This window comes from Solanum pennellii, chromosome 6, assembly GCF_001406875.1.
Source record: "Solanum pennellii chromosome 6, SPENNV200".
In the NCBI taxonomy this organism is placed as follows: domain Eukaryota; kingdom Viridiplantae; phylum Streptophyta; class Magnoliopsida; order Solanales; family Solanaceae; genus Solanum; species Solanum pennellii.
The window spans coordinates 55,161,082-55,188,113 of NC_028642.1; the positions used below are offsets into that span (position 1 = coordinate 55,161,082).

Sequence of the window (27,032 nt, forward strand, 5' to 3'; positions counted from 1 at the left end):
CAAGAATGGTCAAATGGCAAATGGATATTTCTTCCAAGATAATGAAAGATTTTCTATTTGCACTGATAATGATTTACAGTAATGTGATATGAAGTTACTGAATCTTCGTCCTTTATGTTAAGAAGAATAATTCAAAGTTTAGTCCCAAAAGATTTCTATCGAGGAAATAGTGGATGAAACATTTTGTACTTTATAGTGAGATTTGGAAATCTTATGGAAAATAATTCATCGCGAAGCTCGTCGAGAATTCTCGAAAGCTTGAGGCGTGTCAAGGCAACATTAATATTTGAATTAGAAGTAATGATCAATCTGTGGAAGTAATGGTTTACTCAAATTTTAGCATTGTTGTAACAAAAGAGCACGATTTCCAACCAGACTTGGATTCCTATCTCCTGCATCCGCAGCTCGAGAAGCTATGGAAGGCTGTTAATCACGCTATAGTCACATGGCCATGCTTCATCAATCAGACTTGGATTCCTATCTCCTTGGATTCCTATCTCCTTAGAATTTAAGGATACAGTGGTACGAGCCTATAGAAAAGATCCTGTTCAAGTAAGGTCGTGACATGTGCTACTGGTACGAAGCCTCATAAATCTGGAGTTTATGTGTTGCACTACCGATGTGGGAATAATGGCCTCAATCAATGTGACAGAAATGAATTCAGTGCAACTCCATCAATCAAGAATGGCGATGCTCTCAGAGTCAATCAAATCAATTGCATTCAAGAAACAACAGATAACGAAAGAATACGAAAAGGGTGATGAAGTTGAAGTGGCAAGTCAAGAATTGGGCTTCATAGGCTCTTACTACGCAGCAACTATTATTTGTTCCACTGGCGACGATTACTACAGAATCAAGTACAAGACTCTGTTGACAGATGATGAATCTGAGCCACTAGAGGATGTTTTCTCTGCAGCCGAGATCCGCCCTGTTCCACCTCATCAACATGAAACAATGCCAGAAAATGGATTCCGTCTATACGATATGGTTGATGTATTTGACAACGATGGATGGTGGTTCGGATTTATCAGTGCGAAAGTTGGAGATGAGTACTATGTCTACTTCCCTACAACTGCAGATAACATTGCATATCCTCCTCATGTGTTGAGATTTCATCAAGAATGGTCAAATGGCAAGTGGATATTTCTTCCAAGATGTTGAAAGATTTTCGATTTGCACTGATCTTGATTTCAAGAAATTCTTGATTTACTGTAATTTGATATGAATGCGACTTGTTAATCATTCTCTTTACGCCAATTCTTCAAGTTAAGTCGCAAACTGTTATATTGCTTGCTGATATGTAATCTGTATAGTGAGAAACGAGAATACATGAATTTGTTACTCTGTTTTTGAGTTGAATTGTGCTATATAATAAGATGCATTACTTTTCGGTTATAATAAAAGTTGCAAAATTTCACTAGGAAATGAATAAGGTATTGCTATTAATGTCTTCACAAGTTTTAATTCTGCACCTGAATCAGACCTGATTCTTGACATAAATGGAAAAATTCTCCGAACACACACTACGTATTTCGTAGTCCCAGTAAATCACACATGTCAGTGGAATTTCTTTAGAAACAACTGGCAATGAGTAATGTCAACTTGGTTTAGTTCAAGAAAGGTATAATATGCATGTCTACTGATTTAAACATCACGATTTATATGAAAGATGAACCGAGACGTTTGGCATTCAGCAGTGTCCCTCTTGTGTTCAATTTTAAAAAGGAATTCACTTCTTAACATCGAAAAAATAATGATTAGTATAAGGCAATAAGTTGTTCTATAAAAGAACAATAATGTAATACCGCATGCCTACGCTATGTTTTTATTAATGAATAACCGTATAAGTTATTAACTCCATTTTTTCCTAGTTTCCATATTTCAAGTCATTAGGAAGTAAACAATTAGGTAACTGAAAACCTAATTTCAAGTTCTATAAATTGACTTGCAAAGCCTCATAGTTCACACTTTTCATTCAATAGAAACAATCTTCCATTACTACTCTCAAAAATGGCAAGAATCAAAGTGACAGAAAGAAATTCAGAGGAACGTAGCGAATCGAGAAAGGAAATGCTCTCAGAGTTTATAAAAGCAATAGCATTCAAGAAACAACAGATAACAAAAGTATTTCAAAAGGGGGATGAAGTTGAAGTGGCAAGTCAAGTATATGGCTTCATAGGTTCTTACTACGAAGCAACTATTGTTTCTTCAATTGGCGCTTATCATTACAAAATCAAGTACAAGAATCTGTTGACTGATGATGAATCGGCACCACTGGAAGAGATGGTCACTTCAGCCGCGATCCGCCCTGTTCCACCTCATCGAGATGAAACAATGTCAGAAAACGGATTCCGTCTGTACGATATGGTTGATGTGTTTGCTAACGATGGATGGTGGTTTGGATTTATCAGTGGGAAAATTGGAGAAGAGTACTATGTCTACTTCCCTACAACTGCAGATAACATTGCATACCCTCGCGATGTATTGAGATTTCATCAAGAATGGTCAAATGGCAAATGGATATTTCTTCCAAGACGATGAAAGATTTTCGATTTGCACTGATAATGATTTACTGAATATACTGAATCTTTCTCCTTTATGTTAAAAGGAATTTCAAGTTTAGTCCCAAAAATTGCTTTGCTGATAAAGATTTGTATTGCGGAAATAGTCTATGAAATGTTTGAACTTTACAGTGAGAAATAAGAATCTATAATTTGTTACTCTGTTTTAGCCTTGAATTGTGCTCCATAATAAGATGCATTACTTTTCTGGACCCAAAAAAAGGTGTAATACGTGTGTCTACTGATCTAAGCATCGCGATTTTTCAGCACTCACAGGTGTGGTGATCAATCGGGTCAAGATTCCATCCAATTTAAATTTGTTTAACGCGATTAGGTAATGCGTTACATTACGGGTCAAGACCCACCCAGCCTAATTTTTACTAAGTGTAATTATTTTATTTGTCTTTTAAACTATTTTAGTACCTAATGAAATTATATTTTTCCTTTGTTGTTAAAAAATAAGTTTTTGAAAAATATTCCGACAAGATTTTTCATGAGCCAATCAGGTTATATATCAACTCAATTTTTAATGGATTGAGTTAATGAATGGACGAGTTAATAACCCACCCAAACTTAAACGGGTGGGATGTGATGAACGAGTTTGGGTTTAATTTTGCCACCTCTAGTTCACTTTGATGCACAAAGGCTAAAATTTGAAACTAATTAATAGTACCTTTAAAAAATAAAAAATAAAAATAAAAAATAAAAGACTTTGTGATGTAATAGTAAGATAATGGATTTTGGACCTAATTTAACTCTAAAAACTCGTTTACGAGGGATATTTGTCCAAGTCCTAAGAGATCATGCATATTTTTCTTATTTCACCGACAAAACGGGTGACTTACCAGGAAGTATATGTAGATAGGTTATACTATATGTCTATACGCCCCATCATCTATCGATCACAAGTCGCAATATTTATAAAAACCCTACTTAATTATACAATAGTTCCATTAAACGCTTATTTAATCATTTTAAGTTCAAGTTATAATATATATTGTCAGTTTGATTATTTTTTAATAGTATTAAGTTATTATTCTAAGGATAAATGACTTAAAATTCTTTTAATTTTCAACGAACACGGACATCGAAAATCCAAACTATACTCATTTTAAGCTTGGGGTTAATTACATCTGATAATATGACTCAATGTCTCAATTCGAATACATCCTTGTATTTAAATCTTTTAATAACGTCATATTCATCAAAATAAACAGTATATTATAATACAATTTAATATTTATACATTATGAAACAACCCAAAACAAAATCGACAAGAAAGGAAGAAACAAAATGCAAAGTTTAATTTATTAGGAAATTAAATGCCTTCATATTACCAAAGGGCACTCCTTATTATAGACACTTATTATTTTGATAAAGTAAAAACAGAATGACTGAATATATTTTAACGACCTTCCAGAATTTCCTTCTTAAAGTTGAACACAAGAGGGGCACCGTTAAGCCCTAAACGCTTCTGACCATTGATCATAACAACTCCAACATCTTTACAAATAACTTTACAATAAACAAATTTATAACCCTGCCCATACTTCTCAATCCTGAACCAATTTCTTCTAACCTTAGGACCAACATTAACAAAATACCTCCCTCCATCATATTTCTCTAGTTGCCACATTGTCGAATTAAGACAATCGTAGGTACTATAAATTGCAACTTTTAGATCAGTGGACACGCGAATTACACCTTTCTTTTTATCGACCGGGATTAATTCTAGGCCGTGGCCGTGTGGTTCAACGTAACGTTTTTGTATGACACTAAGTTGACATGTATTATTGTTGTCTGTGGGTTCCACGGCAACGCCACCATATTTTTCGCCATTGATTGGAACTATAAAATATGTTTTTTCTGTTCGCAGAATTTTACCAGTTATGTCAAGAACTGGATTAGGTGCCGAAGATGCTTCACAAAGACAAGAATTTGTGAAGATGGCAAAAATAGAGATAAATTGGAATATGAATAATTTATTCATTTTCTCAAACTTTTGTACTATGATTGGTTTTTATTTTAATTTCTTGGTGGTGGAGAATTTTGTATGGACATTTGAAGGTGTGCATTGTGTTCTTTTATAAAGAAAATATAGCACATTGGTTATGGATTTTTATTTAAAACTTGGGCACGTACCTAAATAAGTTGACGGTGTTTGACTTTGACATTAAATTAAATATTTTTGTGTGGCTTTTGTTTGTCACTTGGCGTGCATGGTATTTGAAAATTTTTAATCCAGTAATTTTGATCTTCAATAATCGATAATTAAAAGTACGGTATATATAATTTGGATTTGTGATACTGTAATATTCGTGTTATAATTTGCTCGATTTTGAATTATATATAATTATATAATAGATAATTATGAATTTGACTTTTTAAAAAACGTCTCAATTATATCATATTGATATCTTAAATATGTAAAAATATATGTTTTAAAAAAGGTACATGTAATTCCTTTTATTAATCAATTGCACAAAAAATAATTAAAATAAAGTAGAGAAAATATCAACGTCTAAATTATTCTTTTGATACTAATACTAATTTATGAATTTATTAGAATCACATTAATTAATATATATGGGTTATATATTTAAGTATATATATTTCGATATGATATTTAATATTTCACTTTTTTTCTTCATAAATGTTGCATATAAAATAAAATTAAATTAAAACACGTATCAAAAGTCATATCAAATATCATAATATCGTGATGCGGTGCAACAAATTGGAAAAATATTTTGGGAGCAAATATATAAGTAATTAATTATTCTAATTATGATTAGAGTTCTATTGGCCATTAATTTAGAATTGTAACATGTCTCCAAATCAAGTAAGAATATGAGGAAAATTAAGAGGAGCAGATCTAAATAATTAGCATCATTTTTCTTCATAATTAGTGCTTTAACAAATTATACTTTTTCTGGTAATAAAATGTTTAACTACTATTTGTTCCTTTATATGATATATAGTTATAAATAAAGTTTTGGAAAAGAATATGATAGATTAGAGAGTAAATAACACTAAGAAATAAAGAAAAAGGCAAAAATTACAACTAGAGTAAATTTTCAAAATGATCAATCCAATTAAAATTATATTGTAAAATCATCTAATTTATTTTTATATCAATAAAGTCATTCAGTTTAAATTTTATTCTTATCGAAATCTCAAAAAAACATGTTATATCACCAAAAATCTGACATGGAGCTTTTGCAAAGCAAAGCACACACAAGTTTATTAGCAAAGGGCAGCCTATCCTTATGGAATTACTATTTGACCCTGCTCATAACGAGAGTTTAGTGCACTGGACTGTCTTTTAAATTTCAAGAATTGAATTCTCTTGAACATCGTTGAGTGTGACATTGATGGGTCATACTCCTCAAGTTGCCACACAGTCGATTGACAACATTTATACGTGCTGAAAATCGCAACATTTAAATCAGTCGATATACATATTATACCTTTCTTTCTATCCACCAGGATAAATTCAAACAAATCACCATTTTTGTAGTATTTTTCTTTTACAATGCCAAGTTGACATGACTCATTTGTGACCGCCATTTTCGCGATTTGTTGGCACTATGTAATACGTTGTGTGTGTTTGGAGGATTTTGCCATTTGTGTGTCTAGCACTGGTTCAGGTGCGGCGGATGCTTCACTAAGCCAAGAATTGATGAAGGTGGCAAAAATAATAATATTATAGCAATAGATTCTTCATTTTTTGAAATTTTGTATGTAGTGATGTTTTTGTTTTGTGAATTTTGCATGGACAATTAGAGATGTACGTTAAATGTGTTTTTATATAAAGAAAATAGCACATTGGATGTGGATTTTTTTTTTTAATATACTTCCTAAATTAATAGGTTGACGGTATTTAATTTTGTATTTGATATTCATATTGAAGTCTGACTAATTTAGATTCAGGCCGAATAGGGGCCCATTTGGGGGTAGGCGGGTAGCACTTTTGTCCAAAATTTTCATGGTGCACAAGACTTAAATCTGAGACCACTAATTATGGGAGGAACTAGCATATAGTTTCATCCACTTCTCCATATCCATTAATAATATATATTAATTCTTTTATTTTTGGAAGTTTTTTCTTTCTTTTTAATCGAATGAGCAATTTTGAAAGTTTTAGCTGCTAGTTTTTATTTGATGGATAATATTTATTTTCTCTCTCTAAATATAATATGAAATCCAAGAGGCTTCCTTTAAAAAAAATCATTTTTTAATTATCATCTAAATTATAATGGATAGTGTATAAATATATCTGCATATTGTTTTTTATCACTAGAAAAGGAAAAAGGTAAAGAAAGGCAGGACAAGTTGTCAATTTATATTTTGTCCTAAATCAACTTTGTATTTCAAAACGGTATCAGATGCCAAATAAAATAAAAAATAAAAAATATAAAAAATTGGCTATTTGAATATTGATAGATTATGCAAAATATATTGGCCATCATCACTTGTCGAGGAGTAGAGTATGAATTCATGGAAACTAATGATATCTGACTATGAATTTCATTCGGATCGAAATCTTGCGGAAAAATGATTGTGCGTTTAACAAAGTATAGTATTTAAAATGTTTATGATAAAATAATTACTTAAATTATTATTATTTTTTCAAAAATATTATTTTTGAAAATTAATATTTTTTTGTGACCGTCAAACATATTATTACTTCTTTTTATATTAAAACATATCTTTTCATACTGAATTAATTAAATATTTATTCTTAATCAACAAACACATGTATATAGACGATGAACATAACATCGAGATTCGAGGGTGTTTTAATACCATAAATAGATGATAATTAAATGTATTTTTTTAGTTCTTATTTCTTTTAATAGTTAAATCTTAATATATGAAATTCACATTAAAACAAAAGATAATTTAACTGTTTTATTTCTACCATTAACTCAAATTCAAATGATGTGACAAGTCAAACCAATGCTGCAGCCACTTCATAGTGCCTTTTTGTAGTATTCTACTTGCAAATTGTGTGATAAAAACATTACTATATTTTATGTATCTTATGTTACTTTTTTTTTTATATAATTATACCACTTTATTATAACTTGAAAATTTAAATAGTAATATCTAGCTGTCTCCGATCCAATTTTAGCCTATGGTTTCAATAATTTAAATATTAAATACTGAGAATTGGATAAACAATATGCTTCCATCTCTTATCGTCTCTTCACCCTACGCAACAGGTAAACTAGGAGTACTATATATACTTTTTAAAAATATAATATTCTTATATATAGTTTATCATCATTATAGTAATTAAATTGTCAGATTAATAAACTAAAATCGCACCAAATGCTAAGTAAAGATCGCACATACATTGGTCTAATTCCTTTAGAGTCCCTATTCACCTTCCCATGTATAATTTTCTTAAATTAAAATTTTAAAATCAACGCCTATTTTGAAATTTCAATTTATAATATATATCAAGCTAAATAATATTACATAAATTGAGGCGAAAAGAATAGGGTGATAATTTAAAATCGTGGTTCTAACCTTATCTTTGACTGACGCATTCCATTCCCAAAATGATTACTTAATTAATTAGGTCTACATGTATTTCAGCAATGAATGAATGCCGCGTCGCTTGTCGGTGGCAAATTTATAATACTACTATGAAATTCACTACTTTAGCATTGAATTGGTCAAATCATTTATATACATCTTTTCCGTCTAGTATTTGAATATTTATATTAGAGTCTGACTAAATTTAAATTTGTAATATATAATAGTTTTGTATTCAAAGAAAAGCATTGTCTATGAAAGATATTTTTTGTATATAAGGCTTGAACCTAATAGATTTGATTAATTAGAAGGAACAAACGTATCCACCATATCACATTATTTGATAATTTTTACATAGTACTTTATAACATTTTTTACGAAAGAAAATAATAATCTCTTGAAAATAAACATAAAATTATAACCAATTTTTAAAAAATCAAAAAATAAATTGACCCAAAATATTTAAATAAGTTAATTTTAAAACTTATTTAAATAACTCTTAAAAAAATCAACCGAAGAATATGAAAATATTATTTTATTGCCACTACAATTATTAAAATTTTAGCCCCACCAATATCGCACGCCTCCTTCTTACAAAAAATAAAATAAAAAATCAAGCGACGATCCACCAACGTGCAAAAAATCACCACTATTATCTCTCTATAAATTGACATCCACTTGCCACAAATACTCATACCAAATTCAAACTAACACAAGAAAAAAAATAACATAATGAATACCCTTTTGTTACTATTTTCACTTTCACTTTCAATTTTTCCATTTACCTTATGTGTACCAAATCCTTCAAGACTACTCTTAGCATCATCATCATCATCATCTCCAGTTCTCGATATCAATGGCGATAAAGTTAAAGCAGGTCCCAACTACTTCATTTTACCCGTTATTCAAGGAAAAGGCGGCGGACTTTACCCATCCAACGTTAAACAAAACAATAGTACTTGTCCTAGGGACATTATTCAAGAGACGGACGATGTACAAGAAGGATTGCCAGTAGTGTTTACACGTCTCGACGCGAAAAAAGGCGTCGTTCGTGTGTCTACTGATGTTAATGTGAGGTTTTTTACCCCGACTATTTGTGCTAGAGAAACTATTTGGAAACTTGGAGCGTATGATGACAAGTTGAAACAGTATTTTGTTGTGACGGGTGGAGTTGAAGGTAACCCGGGTCCGAAAACCGTGGGTAATTGGTTTAAGATTGTGAAATTCGGGTCGGGTTATAAGTTTGTGTTTTGTCCAAGTGTGTGTAAGTTTTGTAAAGTTATTTGTAAAGATGTTGGCGTTTTTATGAAGGATGGGGTGAGGTTTTTGGCTCTTAGCGACACTCCATTCAAAGTTAAGTTTAAGAAGACTTTTTGATTTGTGTAAAAATTTTTTTATTAAATTTGTACAAGTTTTATGGTTAATTTAAAAGATTTGGTTTTTTAATAATATTATGTTTATGATATCGGATGTGACTATTTTTATTTTTTTCTACTAATAGCTAGTCTTTCTTAATTAATCTGTTATTCATCAAAAACACGTTAAAATTTAAAAGTTTGATTTTATCTTATTTTGTAAGAAAATGAAAGATTTATATTATATTTCAATAAATGATTAAGTTGTCTTGAATTGTCGCTTTTCAACAATAGGTGATATATGAATTATATTGCAATTATGTTTTCGGGATAATGTATACATGACTTTTCTTTAAAAGAAAGTTAGTAGTTCCTTCCATTCTAATTTCTGTAGATATGTTTGATAAAATACAAATTCAATTTTTTTTTTTTGAAACTTCCAATAGAAGATGAAACTGAGAAATATTTTTGGTTTATAACTTGAATATTTAGCGTAGAACTTGGGCAAATTTACCTCTTCATTAGCATACAATTTTCTTAGAAGATATGAAACAAGTTAAATATTAATCAGTAAATTAAGCCTAGCTTTTTAGTAATATTTGAAAATGTTTTTTAAATTATTCCTTCGTGCTCTATTTTACCATAAATAAAATTATAGTATGTAACTACCGAAACTGTGCATTATATGACTATAAATTTTGTACCGAACTATGAGTGAAATTCAATCCACTATAAATAATGAGTTTATTAATAAAATATAAAAAATCATGGTAATTTTAATTTTTTAAAAAGTTCTCAAATAATATAATTTTATCAAAATACTAGATTTTTTCTTATATTTAGGAATTTTAATTGTTTGTCAAATAGTGAGATTTCTTTTTCAGCCGGCGTCTGTAGCACAAATTAAAACTTTCGTTAAATTTAAATTGCACACTATATGATTCATTTGAAAATAGCATTTTCAATAAAATTTTCTCTATACTTAAGACTCAAACCTGAAACCTCAGATTAAGAATGAAACATGCTTCGTAAACTACAGCCCATATTGCTAAGTAGTGACAACTTATATGAAGCCAGACAATATTTGCCAAGTTTTCTCTATATTTTTTGGAATATTTATGGCCAAACACGTCACTGCGAACATAATTTCGATCTGTTAAAGTCAACTTCTAGAAGACTTCTCCAGTCCAATTAAGATGTGCGTTTATTATTGACCAACTTATGTCAAGATCCATTTCAGTTATCAACATCATGATTTTATATATACTTTTCAATTTTCGTGACACATTTTAATTTCGAGTTTTAAATATTTTAAATTAATAATTATTGTAATTTAATATTTTTATATAATTTATAAATATATAAATTTTATTTTTAAAAAATTAAAATTTCATATTCAAATTTTGAATTGAATTTAAAATTATTTAACTCTTAAAAAATGAAATATGTCACATAAATAGGAATAAATAGGATAGATAAGGTATTATTTTTGAAGTAAAATATTATTACTCCTTTACTAAGTTTGATTTTTATATTAAATAAGTATTTTATTTTATTTGCTTTTATCTCTAACTAATTTTTTTTGAGATGTTTCGGGTTAATAAAAGTTGAGTAATATTATAAATATAAAGAGAAAATACATAAGTATCTCCTAGACTATGGCTAAAATTTGAGAGATACACCTTAACTAAACTAAGGTCCTATTACCCCCTGAACTTATTTTGATAATTTTATATATCTTTTGTTTTACGTGGCACACTTCGTGATTCCACGCAATTGAAGCGTGTGGGAGATATTTAGATGTCACATAGGCCAAAAAGGTGCATAATATTACAAAATAAATAAGTACAGGAGGTAATAGGACCTTAAAATAGTTAAGGTATGTCTCTGAAATTTCGTTCATTATCTAGAGGATACTTGTGCATTTTCTCAATATAAAACGAACAAATTCTTTTAGTTGAATATCCCATTTTAATAATCGTTGAGCACGTTTGATTTAAAATTTTAGGGACCGCCACTATTTCATTTTATTTTTTCACTAGCAATGCAAATTAAAGTGGTTTATCCCTTAGCTATAAATTGACATCCACTTCTGATCATTCAACACACCAAAGTACTCATATCATTAAAAAAAAAAATGAACATCCTTTTGCTACTTTCAATTATTCCATTTACTTTAGCATCATCATCATCGTCATCGTCATCACTATCTCCAGTTCTAGACGTCAATGGCGATGAAGTTCAAGCCGGACCTAACTACTTCATCTTACCCGTAATCCGAGGAAGAGGCGGTGGCGGACTTTCCCCATTCAACGTTAAAAACAACAACACTTGTCCTAGGGACATCATACAATGGGATGACGAGGAACAAGAAGGATTGCCAGTAGTATTTACACGAATCGACGCTAAAAAAAGCGTCGTTCGTGTATCCACTGATGTTAATGTGAGGTTTTACACTCCGACTATTTGTGCTAGAGAAACTATTTGGAAACTTGGAGATTATGATGACAAGTTGAAAAAGTATTTTGTAGTGACTGGTGGAGTTGAAGGGAATCCGGGTCTGAAAACGGTGGGTAATTGGTTTAAGATTGAGAGATTCGGGTCGGATTATAAGTTTGTGTACTGTCCAAGTGTGTGTAAGTTTTGTAAAGTTATTTGTAAAGATGTTGGGATTTTGATTACTAATGATGGAGTAAGGTTATTGGCTCTTAGTGACACTCCTTATAAAATTATGTTTAAGAAGACTTTTTAATTTTAAAAATTTTATTTTGTAATAATAAATAATATTTTGTGTCTGTTTTGATGTAATCTTGGTTGCGTTAAGTTTGAACATGATTTTATCTTAATCTACATCATTGTTGTTTAATTTATTTTAGCTATTCGACCACTTTATTTCTCTTTCTTCTAAAAAATATTATTTTTAACTTATTATTTCTACGTTTAATCAATAACAATGTTTTGTACTACAATCACTTCGAAAGGAAATAAAGATATGCTTTGAGATAATTTGTAACTGAAATAATTGTGTGTCACATTACAAAGCTAATCAAGTAAATTTTAAGATACAAATAAATTATATATTAAAGAACATAATATTTTAATATGTATAGTCAATTGTGTGTACCTACAATGAATTGACTAATGTAAACAAACAAAGTTTGGAGGGAATATCTCGAAAAGTTCACACTTTTAAAATTAAAAGAGGTCTACATTTTTTTTTATGGCTATGGCTTTTATTAACTATAAAATTTTCTTTATTTTATGTCAAATATAGTGCACTTATTATAATTTAAGGTGAGAATTTCCACTAAAAATGATAAAGATATTCACATTAGCGGAGATTCATCAAATGAAATCCATTGTTTCATTATATGTGAGCTTAACTTACCGTTTAGAGTAATTATTTCACTTTTTCAACCAAACACCAATCATTTGTTGGAGAATATATTGATCAAATTGCATATGATATAGTTACTGAGATTTTGTAAACATATTATTGATTTTTATGAAAAAGTTAACCGATTCGATCTGATGTCTTCAGACAGGTAGGAGCTAGTAGTCTGCATGCGAGTTCAATTGAACTTAGTATATTTTGCTCAAATAATATATATATGTTAATAAATGTATTTAATATATATAAATATTAAATTTAGAATTCTAATTCCCACTTAAAATCGTCGTTACAATATTCAGAATTCATAATATTGAAATTTCATCTTTTATCTCTACGTGATTAACCAATTTTTAGTTTTTTTTGTTTATTTTAAAAGTAAACGTTTCATATATCGACGGGCAATTAGATATAATAATTAAAAATAAGGAACCGATTGACGGACATAATTCAGAAATAAGGAGACCAAAGAGATTATTTATAATTTCCATAATCGTTTAAGCAATAAATGATACTCTACCGTTAGATACACACTTCATCGAACGGTTCATATTAAAACAAAATTTCGCTCCAAAAATCAAAACGAAATTCAAATTCTACCGCCAAACCAAAATATCCCCAAATTCGAAAATCAAATCTCTATAAAACCCTAACCCTGACCCCATGTATTTTCATCACAAATCAATTCAATCTCTTCCCAGTTCAATTTGACCACTGAAAAATGTCTGGCCGTGGAAAGGGAGGCAAGGGTTTGGGAAAGGGCGGAGCAAAACGTCACCGGAAAGTTCTCCGTGATAACATTCAGGGAATCACTAAGCCGGCGATAAGGAGGTTGGCGAGAAGAGGTGGAGTGAAGAGAATCAGTGGATTAATCTATGAAGAAACAAGAGGCGTTTTGAAGATCTTTTTGGAGAATGTGATTCGTGATTCTGTGACTTATACTGAACATGCTAGGAGAAAGACTGTTACTGCTATGGATGTTGTTTATGCTTTGAAGAGACAAGGAAGGACTCTTTATGGATTTGGTGGTTGATTTCATATGTTTTCACCTTTTTTTCATTGTTGTTGTTGTTGATGGAAAATGGAATCTAGCTGGTGTTTTTGGTTATAGTTTTATTTAGAGAAGATTGTGAGATCATTGTAATTGATGATTTGTGTTAGATGAAATGGATCTCATTACTGTTTCAGTTGTTCTTCTGTGAATTCTTTTGCAAGTTTTTTTCTATTGATTTGTGATTCAAAATTGATTCTTTATCATAAACTTTTGGTGGTTGCTGCAAATTCTTGTTAGTAAAGTTGTGCTATAAAGTTGAGCAGGTGATAGTTAACTTTGTTATCAAAATAATCGTCCTAGCTAAGTTCACATTGATCCATACATCAAATTTGATACAGAGACCTGGTAATCTTGACGGGTTTTGGCAATATTTAGTATTTGCAGGTTTAGAGGTCATCAAAATGTCTCGAGAAGGCCTGGGATGCCCAGAAGAATCACAATTCCATTGTTGCTTCATTGTGTTTTCTGCAGTGCAGTATTTACGATTACATTCAGTCTTGCTGTTTCAGAGAAAGTGAAGGTTTGTTTGAGTAATTTATAGGTTCATTTGATTACTCATCTTCGTTGCCACATGTTTACGTTTATGGGTGATGTAGAGTGTCACAGTTATGTTGTTCTTAGATTAAATGAACATAACATTGAAACTTTTTGATACTATTTTAGAAGAATGCTGAACTCGAAAAGGTACCTTCTGAGATACAAGTTCTTGTTTTGTTAAGAATGATAATAGTTATATTCCGACGACTTATGTATGTTTTTCTTGCTTGTGTTAAGTTTGAACATGGCTTGATCTTCATCTACATCATTGTTGTTTTAGCTACCTCCGTTTGTTTTTGTTTCTCCGATAAAATATATTTTTAAAAATAACATTTGTTGTTTTTACACTTAGTTGATAAAAAATATTTCACATTAAACTCACTTCGAAAGGGTATAAAGAGATGCTTTGAGGTAATTATAACTTGATATTGTTAAGATAAAAAATAATCAACCAAAATTTAAGAGGCAAAGTAAATTATATAGTATTAAAGAACATAATGTAGTTTAATATGAGTTAGTCAATTGGTTTACCTACAATGAATTGAGCAATGTAACCAAACAAAGTAATGAAATTAATTAATTTTTTGTTTTATTTTATGTGTGTGAGCTGTGGCTTTTATTAACCTTAAAAAAAATGATCTTTTTAAATTTTACTTCAAAATAAAATATTTTGAAATTTTATGTTTAACCTAATGCGCGATGAATATATTCGTATGAGAGAGGATTCATCGTATCAAAACCTTTGTTGCATTGTGTGTGAGCTTAGCTTAACATTTAGAGTATTACTTTCACTTTATCAGCGAAACACCGATCATCTGATAATATATTGATCACATCTGATAGAGTTACTAAGATATTTGTAAACAATATTATTGATCTTTTAAGAAAAAATCAACCCAAATGCCTTCAATCGGGGAGGAGAGGAGCTAGAAACCTGCTTCAATTAAACTCAGTAGATTTTATTCAAATAATATATTTATGTAAATAAATTTATTTAATATATACTAATATTTAATTTTAAATCCTTATTATCACTTAAAATCGTCATTACTAAATTCAAAATCCATAAAATTCAAAATTATCTTTTAAACCAAATTTATAGTGTTTTTCTTTTTTAAAGTAAATGTTTCATATATTGACGGGGGCAATTAGACATAATTAAAAACAAGGAACTGATTGACTGACATAATTCAGAAGTAAGAGGATCAAATAGAAATTATCTATAAAATTTTCGGGGCTTTGCTAGGGTTTAACAAAGAGAAGTTTTAGGCCTTTCTTCTTCGAAAAAAGGGAAATCGAATTAGCTTGCCGGAGTTCAGAAAAATGTCGAGACCGGAACTCCTAGCACCGCCGGAAATTTTCTACAACGATGATGAAGCTAGAAAATATACCTCATCTTCTCGAATTATTGACATACAGGTATATATCCTATTGTAATGAACAATTTTATAGTTATATGGTAATGCTTCTGATGTCTGTTTGTATTTGGTGAAAGACACAACTTACAGAGAGAGCATTGGAGCTCCTTGCTTTACCTGATGACGGCGTCCCGAGATTACTTCTTGATATTGGTATGTATGTATGTTTATGAGTATTACCTGAAAATTATGTAAAGGAGAATTTAATGGGCTAGATTTAGCATTAAGTTAATACTTGTGAATGAAAATAAACGAATTTGAGCAGTCTGAGCTTCCTTATACCCTATATTTGTCCAAGTATGGTTTGTCCTTATGGTTTATAGTTAAGCTTGTTACTGTATATGGTCTATCATAAAGGAGTCTTCATGTTTGAAAGGTATTGACTTTTCCGATGCGGAGAGAGTTTTATAGGTTTAATTTAAATAGTGAAGTGTTCACTTTCTTAAATTGTTGAACAAACAGAGTAGACTGAGTTGTTTGATTGGCCTTTTATGTAGCATGGGAAAGTGCCTCAATGTTTACTGGTGTAGAGTTATGCAATTTAGCCACATTTGCTTGTGCTTCCGAGTGCACTTTGGTGGAAGAGGTCAACATGTAAACTTGAAAGATTGGAACTTCTGGAATTGTTGCACTTATGGATCCTACAGCTGTATCTTTAAAGCAAAGATGCTTGTTTCTGCATATTCAATTGTTTAATTTTGAGATTTCAAACTAATTTCACCATATTCAGTTAAAAGAAAGTGTGAAGGATAAACAATGATGTTTCATTCTTTCTTGTTTTTCGAAGGTTGCGGATCAGGTCTAAGTGGGGAGACACTCACTGAGCAGGGACACCAGTGGCTTGGTTTGGATATATCAGAATCAATGCTTGGTATGCAAATTTCTTCTTAAGTGAGTAAAAAAACTGATCTTGCTATGATCATTATCAGATCACTAAATGGTGGTTTTATTCTAGATGTTGCATTGGAGCGTGAGGTTGAGGGTGATTTGATGCTGGGTGACATGGGTCAGGTAGGTCTCATAGTTTCTTCTGATTGCTTCATCCTACTCTCAATTGTGATTTAAAATGCCAGATGCACCATGTTGTTTTCTATAATCCTGTTGCTTGGGCTGTAACTTTTTTAAAGTTGTCAAAACTCGTACATGATCCACCACCCAGTGTACGTAGCTCATCAGCTGAGAAATCTCGAAGTGCCCAAAAAGGAAAGGAAAATACTGCACATAACTGCAGACTTAAACATGCTAGCTTCTCATGAAAACATTAAGCATACTAACGAACCTATCAAAAAATATGACAAAGTACCAATTCATGGAAGCAAAGCTTCAGCTTTACCCAGCTAAATATGACACTTCATTTTGCATGATGTATGTTCTTCTCTGTTTTGATGAAAAACAAGTGATGATTTTTTGGTTACAAGTTTATGAGCTGTAATGCTACTCTCAAATCAAGAATAGGTTATTCCACAATTCCATATCTCATAATTTGCATGCAAGGTCATCTATATATTAGGTGGAGTTCTGCATCAATACCATTTCCATTTCTTCCTGAGCCCTCTTAAATACTATAAATACAGATATGTTTATTATTAGAATATGCTGCCTATTATCTATATTTAGGGTTTTCAAGGCAAAGGCATAATACACATATTCATAGTCATGTGGATATAGTTTTCCTGCATGATTTGTCTGCAAGGTCTATTTTTTTTTGTGTGCGTGCTAAAAGACTGGAGATGATGAAAAATTATGAATTGTGGTTGTCTATCTTGGTTGATCGTGCACACAATTGAGATTACTTATCAACTGAGTTGTGCCAATAATGCTGTTGATAATCTTCTACGCTGATAGAGATGTTACAAGTTGTCAAATAATGGTTAGTTCAAATTCTACATGTTCTTTATAGAATGGCATAAATTATCGGTTTGCATCTATCGTAGGGCTTAGGGCTTCGATCTGGTATTCTGGATGGTGCCATCAGTATCTCAGCTGTGCAGGTATCTTTTTCCCTCTTCTTTGTTGAGATCTTCAATTTTCTTAGCTGATAATGATGATGGTACCAGGGGAGCTTTGACAATTTAGAGTTATGTGTGAAATGTTATCTATTTTTTTTGGTAATCAATTTTGTGCTTTTGATATGAAATAATTAGCCTATGTACTACTTTCAAGTTTCAAGAGGCACGTCTTGCCATAGACTTCATAATCTCATCATCACCTTGCAAACATTCTCTGATTATGACTTCAATTTGGTACCTGTATAAGTTTCCTTTAGTTTGTTTTTGGTGAATTATCAATACACACCGATCTGTATGGCTTCTTAAGGCATATTGCTTATCAGTTCTGATGTACTAAATTTTTCCGAGCAGTGGTTGTGCAATGCTGACAAATCTTGTCATGAACCTCGGATAAGATTGAAGTAAGTAAAAAAAAAATCTTCTATTATTGTTTGTTTGTAAATTGTGATGTTAATCTGCTCTGGATCCATTTATGATGTTATTGTAGTTGAATGATTTATTCTCTTTCTAGCTATCTAAATAGTATGAATTTTGTTTGTAACTCTGCAGGGCTTTCTTTAGTTCCCTGTACAGATGTTTGGGAAGGGGAGCGAGAGCAGTACTCCAGATCTATCCTGAAAATCTTGCTCAGAGAGAGCTGATTCTGGGTTTTGCCATGCGAGCTGGATTTTCTGGAGGCATAGTGGTTGACTACCCACACAGGTTAGGAAGCTATAGATTTAATTTACTGTCATTTTTCTCCTAATTTTTTTGTGAACTAGTTTGAAAATTAGCAGTTTACCCGAGTGCAGCTCATTCCTCGATGGTCGACCCCTGACCTAAACTTACCTGACATACAAAGGGAAGTCTTATATGGCTAAGTTGCAGTTTTTTCATTCTAGTTAGAGCTTAGTTGTGTGAGCTTTCGTAGCATGTTACCTTCAATTTATTTGAATTGATACAGTTTAGGCCATCTGTAAGCACACCAATCAAAGTAAAAAGCACTTGTCAACCACAGACTGGCTTTTGCGATCGCTAGTTCCTCCTCTGGACTTCCCTATACCTCTCTCATGCTCAGCGTATGTGCCAAAGGCACTTTTGGAACGTTGACCAAGTACACACCGTTTCTCTAATATTGACAGAAGTGCTTTACAAATTGATTAGCCAAAGACAAATTGTTTTTCTCAAAAAGTATTTTTTGAATAGCACTTCTAACAGAACACTTTTCAAAATAAGCAGATTTTAGAAGTTTGGCGAAACTGACTATTAATCTTTACTAAGCACCCTCCTAACAATTTGTTAAAGAGTGTGTTGGTATAAAGGTTAAGTAACAGTTTAATTGCCTAAGGTTAGGTTCCTGTATTTCATAATTTTTTTAAATTTGGTCAATTCTCTGAGTATGATGAAACTAGGTTGTGTTTGGAAAGTAAAAGTTTGATGTGTAGAACAAAAAAAGGAAAGGATTGAAGCAAGCAAAGTAACTAAAATAAAGGCGCAGAAAGTGCATAAAGATTTTATCCTTTTTTATGTAGCTACAAAAAGATGCATGAGACGGGTATTTCTTCTACTCTTTTTTTTGAAGTTATTTTTCTACCTTATATCGTTATATCATGCTAAAGATTTTGCGCTTGTACTTGGAAAAGATATTGCCTTGGTAACAAAGATAACTATGAATTGACCAGTATCAGTTAGTATAAGCTTAACCAAGACGAGAACCAAGGAACCTGAATTTTTTGGGTCTTGAGATGTATGTTAGCTTTGCCCCAGGATATATTACAATGCACTTTCAAGTGGAGGTTTATTTTGTTTTGATTTGGTTGCTGTCCTGACATAAGATTGTCTGTTGTTTGGTTGTCACAGTTCTAAAAGGAGGAAGGAATACTTAGTTCTTACTTGTGGTCCGCCGTCTCTCAGTACCACTACTCCTGAAGGAAAGGGTGAAGATGGAGAGAGTTGTTCAGATGAAGATAGTAGCGAGGATGAAGAAAACCATACAGTAAGTAATTCAAGGGCACTTTAACTTACCGCACTGAAGCTAACCAGTGTCTTTCCTCCCAAAACTTTTATTTTTCTTTTGTTTTTATTCACATCACCACCCTACTGTGCAGGTTTGCATATCTGACAGGCGCAGGCCTAGAAAAAAGCAAAAGGTTAACAAGAAAGGCAAAGGGAGGGACTGGGTTCTGAGGAAGAAAGAACAGATGAGGAAAAAGGGGAATGCAGTTCCTGCAGATAGCAAATACACTGCACGTAAAAGAAAAGATCGGTTTTGATCCATTAGTAAGATATATTCGGGTTGATTTATATGTTTTCAACAGAACTTCAGCACAAGGAGCTAAAATTATTGCTTATTGACCGAAGTGAGAAGCAAAAATATTCTGATCAAAGACGTTCCTCAGATTGTTTAAAGATTCCGGGACAGTTTTGTGAGACCTGAATATAATTTTTCAGCTGAGTTCAAGAGTAAACAAGACGGTCTATAGTTTCTTGGTTCTTTACATATGATTTTTTTAAAAGTTCGAGGTTGTTTTTCGATAGATCACGTACTGTGTATTTAAAAGTTCGAGGTGTGATCAACCCCCTTCTGGAGTTGATCACTGGTTGAGTACTTATTTTCTTATGCAGTTGAAATTGTGTCCATTTATCTTTGTAGTGGGGGATTCATTGGCAGTTCCATCTTATGGTAAAAGTCCCAAATAGTTCCAGTTAAGACTGGTCAATGGACCGGAATCGGTTTACTGGACCGGAACGAACCGGTACCGGACCGGAACGGAACCTGTTGACCGGTACCGGGATGAACCGACCGGAATTACCGGGATAAATAATTGGTTCCGTCCCATTCCATTATATACCGGGATGGAACCCGAACGAACCGGAGCGGACCGGGATAGAACGGGACGGGATAAACGGGACGATATTTTTTGGGATTACGAAAATATAATTATTATTTTTATTTTTCTATGTATAAATTAATAGTTTTAAATTTATACTATAATTTTTTACTTAAGTTTATTTTAAAGATATTTTATTAATTTTTTTTTTTTGTTAAGTTTGCAAGTAAAGTCTAATAAAATTTCAAAATTTAAATCTTTTGAAGTTTATACTTTATAAGTTATTACTTATATTCATTAATATTTATTTTATAAGTTATATTTATAACTTGTGTCTTGTAAATATTAAACAAATAAAATTTATAATTTTAAAAAAATTAAATTGAAATAAGGATAAAACAATTACAAAAATTAAAAAATATCAATTTAATTTATTTAAATTTGTAACAAATTACAATTTCAATTTACAACTATTAGTATAAAATATAAAATATGAAATATAAAATATAATTTATAGAAAATATAAATATAAATTATGTAAAATATAAAAAAATATATTAAGTAAACCGGATCGGAATCGGACCGGAACCGGGATGAACCGGTATCGGTACACCGGTACGAAATCACGGTTCCGTCCCGTTCCGTGTACCGGTTCAGACTATCCCGTCCCGTCCAGTCCCGTAAGCAACCGAAACGTATGCCCGTTCCGTTAACCAGTCTTAGTTCCAGTTATGAATTAAATTGGGTTAAAAGAGGAGATCGAGTAATTTAAATGAAATTGGATAGTTTGGATCGATTTGGATAAATTTCCTTTTATAAGGGATATTAATGTTAAGTTTAGTAATGGTAGAAATATAAATATTTCGATATTGTAATTAGGGCGGTTCATGGTTATGATTAACAATCAAATCAAATCGCAATTCGAATCAAACCAATTAAAAAAAAAATGATATTTGGTTTAGTTTGGTTAGGTTTGGTTTTTATTTTTTTAAAATCGATGCTATTTGGTTTGGTTTTGATTTTACTAAAAAACAACCGTAATAATAACCAAACCGAATCGATAAATTAGATATATATATATTTTATAATTATTTATATATGAATTAAAAATATTTTGTTAAATTTTAATTAACTTAAGTTTTAAATTTTACAATTTTCTCAAACCCAACACTTTAGCCCAAGTATAATAATCTCAAATCAAGTCCATCAAAATTCCCAAGTCTTTGCACTGTACTTCACATAAAATAGTCACACTTTCTTTTAAATGAATCACTTTGTTTGTGTAATGATAACTGAGCGGCTACATCTTTGAATGTGTTTTAAGTTCACAATTTAGTAATTTTTTCTCTTAAAATTCAAAGCTAATGTTATTAATTTTTTTCTTTTCTTTTCTTTTCTATGAATGGCGAAACTAGGGTGAGTGCTGGTTTCAGCAAAGGTACCTGAATGAAGTGACCGTGGATTTAGTTCTACAAGAACGAGTAAGGACACTGCAGCAGACTGCAATTTTCATGTCACGAGCTGTGGGAACGAATGGTGCAGGAACACTCTTCAACAAGCACCATGATTATGAGTTTTTCGTGTCTAGGTGGCATTAAATATCTTGATCTATAGTGTTGATCAACTAATTAACCATATGTACTCAAATTACAGTTGAAGCCAAATAAGTTTTTTTTAATGAGAAGTATGTATGGTTAATTAGTTGATAAACATGATAGATCAAGATATTTAATGCCACCTAGACACGAAAAACTCATAATCATGGTGCTTGTTGAAGAGTGTTCCTGCACTATTCGTTCCCACAGCTCGTGACATGAAAAATGCAGTCTGCTGCAGTGTCCTTACTCGTTCTTGTAGAACTAAATCCACGGTCACTTCATTCAGGTACCTTTGCTGAAACCAGCATTCACCCTAGTTTCGCCGTTCATAGGAAAGAAAAGAAAAAAAATAACAACACTAGCTTTGAAGTAAAGAGCAAAAAGTACTAAATTGTGAAACCTAAAATGCATTCAAAGGTGTAACCCTGCCGTTATCAATACCTGATTTGTGTCTAGTGCGGCATCTAAACAAGTTTGACTGGTAGGATATCTGTTATGTTCCTTTCAAATCGAATTCGAATGGGATAAGGAGAACGTCAATCACACGAATTATAAGTTATTAAGCCATGGAAGGATTGCTTTTCTCGACAAGAAACCAGTGCAGAGAGTTTCCTTTTTATAAAGGAGTCCTACAATAAAAAAGAAGCACATATTAAGTCAAAGTGTAAACATAGGTATAAATCCTAAAAAAAGTAAGAAACATGATCAAAGAAAGAAATAAAGGGCGTAAAAAAAGAGTTCAAGAAAGAAATGAATCAAAGTGAAGTCAAGAAAGAAAATTGAAGACAAGTTCGAGTTGAACTAGGAGTTCCACACGAAGTAGGAATCCTACGCGTAAGCTTTTGAGTTTCAAGAGAAAAAGGAAGCCGAGCACAAGTAGGATTACTTGTTGAAATAGATTTTGGATTCAAATCCAAATCTATAAATAGGGCGATAGTTTCACTCGAGAAAATTGTGCACTTACATAGAGAGAAGATCAAAACACGATCAAGATTTAGAGAGAGTTTTAAAATTTACTTGGGCAATGTTGCGAGTTTGTGATAAGATTGTAGTTAAGAGTTTTGATTACAATCAAGTGTGCGTAGAATTCGTCTAACAAGTTTAAGAAACTTGACGGAAAGTAGAAGAATTAAACCTAAGGTTTTTGTCTTGGGTAGCTAGGAATTAAAGTTTATAATTTCTTAGTTAGGAATTAGTGTTTATAATTCCTTAGATTACCTAGGTGTGTAATCTTTTTGTTGTTTGGGGTTGAGATAAATAATACAAAGTTGTGAACTAATTTATTTTACGAAATTATTTATTAGAACTCACAAATAGTAACGAACAAGTAGTCAATATGTGTTCCTTTACAAAATAAAGGGGGTCATAATTTCAACAATTGATATCAGAGTGGGTTATCTTAATCAAAAGTCTAATAACTCAAGATAAGATCACAATGAATTTTGCACCCTCTCTCGGGCTTGGTCAAGGGCAACACATCAACAGACCACCATTAATGGACAATTTTACTCTCTTGGTGGAAGAGAAGGATGAAGGATTTCATCCAAGCCGAAGACTATGAACTATGGGTTAAAATCATTGATGGGCCTTTAATCCCTACCGTTAAAGATAATGAAGGAAACAATGTTCCAAAACCTAAAGAAAAATATAAAGAAGCTGACTACAAAATGTTGGGATAAAATGCAAAGTCCAAATGCATAATTAGGACCTGATGAGATTAATTAGATCTCGAGTTGTACCTTCACGAAACAAATATAGGATACTCTACAAAATGCATGCTCATGAAGTTACAACTCAAGTTTGAATATTTAGAATTTCTATTCGGGTCTTTAAAACGTATTTTTCTTGATATGTATCTAGTGCGACATTCAATGAATCTCTACTCATACGATATCCTTGCACAATGATTGATTGGATGCCTCAACAACAATATTGTCAAATCTTCCACTGTTTTTTTTTTCTTTTTTTGAAAATACACTCTTGGGGCATCGATTTTAATTTTTTAAAAATAAAAACTTGACAAAATCACGGTTGTAAAGGATTAACAAAAGAAGCTTTGGGGAATTTTCTGATGATGTATTCAATCTCCAAACTCTGTATATATACAAGAACTTTACATGAAAATAAAATAATAAAGAAATAAATTACTTAACCACTTGTCACTTTCTACTGTACAATGTATAACAGAAAAATATTCTCTACATGTAAGTCACGTGAGTGAAGCTTCCTTGAGCTTCTTATTTCCTCCAGCTGTCCCTTGATTAAATGGACGAGATTGTTTATCAGGTAATTTGATCAAGGATTCTGATCCTTCCACATCACTAAGAGACGAAGTCTTGATGAGCATAGACCTTATCGAATTTTTTATTAGACATAGAGTTTATATTCTGTTTAATTTTGTCCGAAGGGTTTCCCTTTTGGTTAAAAAAGAGTTGATATGCTATCTACGCTTTATTTAAAATTTTTTTACCTTTTTTAACTTTGAACTCGATTGTATATTTATATTGAATATGTTGTTGTAAATTTTAGTTATCCGATTCGACGTTGGCCTCTTCCAGGTATAAGTTGAAGTAGAATTATATTTTTGGGATAAGAATTATATCTTTATTGAATGAATTTGTTTTTTCGCAATAATTCTGCTCACGAAAAATCAATTATTTCTGGCTGCTTGATTCTGCCTCAGTCTATTTCTAGTTTCTATTATTGAAAAGGTCTTTAAAAGTTTTTAGGGATTAATTAGAATTTACGTATACAGTATGTTTATTGTGTGTGTTCGAAGAGAGCAATTCATGGAGTTCGGAATCAAAACAAAAGGCAAAAGTAGCATATCAATTTTTTTTTAACCAAAAAAGGAAAAATCGCTCGCAACAAAATCAAATGAAATATTAACTCTGTTTAATAAAATTCTATTAAAATCGTTGTCTCAACATTGATTTTTTTAAAAATAAAAAATAAATAAAATCAATGCCCCAACAGTGTTTTTCAAAAAAAAAAGGTGACAGAATAAGGAGAGAAGCCACCGGAAAATGGAACTTTTACCAAAACACATATAATCACGGTGATGAAACACATTCTTGAGAGAATTATCATACAACCAAACAAATATTGACAAGTTAAAAGCTGAAAAATGCACATGAAAAACAGAATTCAATTAAAATGACAAACTTGCAAGTACATTTACCAGGTCAAGCCTAAACTGTCACCGGGTGGTGCTTTCAAAAGTTTCCACAACAACAAAAAAAATGGAGATTTGAGGTTTAGAAAATTTGACAAAATCCAGCAATTTTAATTTTTTTAAAAAATTGAAAAAATTGCTATTGGGGCAGCGATTTTATTTAACGAAGTTAATTTTGTCAGTAGGACATCGTGAGCGATTTTGCTCTTTTGGTTAAAAAAATAATATGTTGTTTATGTTTTTTTGAAGGAAAAAAAATTGTCATTTTGGCTCCACACTCTAGTATAATCTCATAAATAAGTCGTGTAAAGGAAAGGGATTAGACATGTACAGACATCTTACCCTACCATTATGAGATCGAGAGACTATTTCTGATTGACGCAAAAACAGGTGGAAGCCAGAGTTTCACTGCCCCTCTCGCTTCAACCTAAAGTTTATTGTTCCTTCTTGTAATTGCTGAGTAGCTCTCTGATATATTTGCCACATTGGTTGGTTATAAATACAGTACAAGGTAAGAGTAATATCCTATTTGGAGGAATAAACCAAATAGGATATTCTTTCAATGTACTCAAAACCAAAAGACAGAGAAAATCGCACAAGTCTGCAAAGGTTTTACGCACCAAGCGCAATAAAAGACACAAATACAATAAAAATAACTATAATCCAAAACAACAGGTGTATCAACAGAGGAGTTAAAAAACTACAATTAAACAAAATATGAAGTCAAAATCATGCCATCTAAGTTCAAGTATCATCCTGAATTTTTTATTCAAATGTATGTATGCAGTTCGAATTTCCAGCAGGGTTTCTGTTAGATCGAAAAAGATTTTGATGATTGACAAATAGCGAAACAGATGAGGGCATAAAGTTTCCTTTCATAGAGGATTCCTACCTGGAAAGAAATATTAAGGCAAAGCCGCAACGAAATCCTAAAAGGGAGAGAAATCCTTACAAGGACCAACTCTGAATCAAAGAACAATGAGCTGTTGGGAATTAAACACACAACACACACAAATAATCTAGAGAAAAGAGAAACGGAACACAAACGGGACACACAAGAATTTAACGTGGTTCGGTTTCCCTACTCCACGACTGTAACAGGAGGATTTTATTTCACTTGTGCTACTCTGGAATTACAAATACAAGGATCATATTTATAGGAAAGCCAAATGGTTAACCTAGGGTTTCAGTAATGGGTCGGGCCGGCTCACAAGCCTCCACAAAGCCCAACAATCTCCCACTTGGAGGCTTGAAGAATTTCAACTGTCATCCACTTAGAACACTTGTATGTCTAGTAATCTTTTTCAACTCTCTCCTGCTACAGCGGCCTTCTCATCAGTCAACTGAAAGGCCCGTTGAAGCTCCCCGAAGCTTCAACACATCAGTCACGGCTGAAACTGCCCTTGACTCGTCCTCGGTCCCTACCGGCTCCCACTTGAGACACGAACTGCCGGATCCTAGAACTCCCTGAGAACAAACACTCTCCATACTCAGCAAGATATTTTCTGGAGACGTATCAACAGCTGGAATACTGGTTCTCTTGACCCACTGTCTTCTAGGAGCCTTGGCTGAAGCAC

The 27,032-nt window shown here is 31.8% G+C and overlaps 7 protein-coding genes across 8 annotated transcripts; 6 read left to right on the top strand and 1 right to left on the bottom strand.

Moving 5' to 3' along the window:
• The first annotated feature begins 630 nt into the window (after window positions 1–630).
• On the top strand, window positions 631–1,234 carry LOC107022462 (DUF724 domain-containing protein 3-like). The gene has a single exon (XM_015223064.2). It carries the CDS (start codon window positions 631–633, stop codon window positions 1,159–1,161), a length of 531 nt encoding a protein of 176 aa, XP_015078550.1. The 3' UTR covers window positions 1,162–1,234.
• A 757-nt stretch (window positions 1,235–1,991) lies between these two features.
• LOC107022463 (DUF724 domain-containing protein 3-like) lies at window positions 1,992–2,663 on the top strand. The gene has a single exon (XM_015223065.2). It carries the CDS (start codon window positions 2,011–2,013, stop codon window positions 2,539–2,541), a length of 531 nt encoding a protein of 176 aa, XP_015078551.1. The 5' UTR covers window positions 1,992–2,010; the 3' UTR covers window positions 2,542–2,663.
• A 1,156-nt stretch (window positions 2,664–3,819) lies between these two features.
• On the bottom strand, window positions 3,820–4,622 carry LOC107023024 (miraculin-like). The gene has a single exon (XM_015223584.2). The coding sequence runs from the start codon at window positions 4,549–4,551 to the stop codon at window positions 3,967–3,969; it is 585 nt and encodes a 194-aa protein (XP_015079070.1). The 5' UTR covers window positions 4,552–4,622; the 3' UTR covers window positions 3,820–3,966.
• Window positions 4,623–8,784: 4,162 nt separating this feature from the next.
• LOC107022547 (kunitz trypsin inhibitor 2-like) lies at window positions 8,785–9,571 on the top strand. The gene has a single exon (XM_015223136.2). The coding sequence runs from the start codon at window positions 8,841–8,843 to the stop codon at window positions 9,483–9,485; it is 645 nt and encodes a 214-aa protein (XP_015078622.1). The 5' UTR covers window positions 8,785–8,840; the 3' UTR covers window positions 9,486–9,571.
• A 1,985-nt stretch (window positions 9,572–11,556) lies between these two features.
• Window positions 11,557–12,313, top strand: LOC107022550 (kunitz trypsin inhibitor 2-like). The gene has a single exon (XM_015223139.2). It carries the CDS (start codon window positions 11,601–11,603, stop codon window positions 12,213–12,215), a length of 615 nt encoding a protein of 204 aa, XP_015078625.1. The 5' UTR covers window positions 11,557–11,600; the 3' UTR covers window positions 12,216–12,313.
• Window positions 12,314–13,508: 1,195 nt separating this feature from the next.
• On the top strand, window positions 13,509–14,053 carry LOC107020991 (histone H4). The gene has a single exon (XM_015221554.2). It carries the CDS (start codon window positions 13,576–13,578, stop codon window positions 13,885–13,887), a length of 312 nt encoding a protein of 103 aa, XP_015077040.1. The 5' UTR covers window positions 13,509–13,575; the 3' UTR covers window positions 13,888–14,053.
• Window positions 14,054–15,689: 1,636 nt separating this feature from the next.
• Window positions 15,690–20,524, top strand: LOC107020990 (18S rRNA (guanine-N(7))-methyltransferase RID2). Of its 2 annotated transcripts, none has more exons than XM_027918025.1 (9): window positions 15,690–15,864; window positions 15,941–16,016; window positions 16,361–16,734; window positions 16,819–16,874; window positions 17,798–17,854; window positions 18,224–18,273; window positions 18,422–18,574; window positions 19,712–19,847; window positions 19,960–20,524. In XM_027918025.1, exons 3-9 carry the CDS (start codon window positions 16,620–16,622, stop codon window positions 20,122–20,124), a joined length of 732 nt encoding a protein of 243 aa, XP_027773826.1. In that variant the 5' UTR covers window positions 15,690–15,864; window positions 15,941–16,016; window positions 16,361–16,619; the 3' UTR covers window positions 20,125–20,524. The 2 variants fall into 2 exon arrangements, with proteins under 2 accessions (XP_027773826.1, XP_015077039.1); XM_015221553.2 differs by having other exon boundaries at window positions 15,697–15,864; window positions 16,651–16,734; window positions 19,960–20,475.
• Window positions 20,525–27,032: the final 6,508 nt, after the last annotated feature.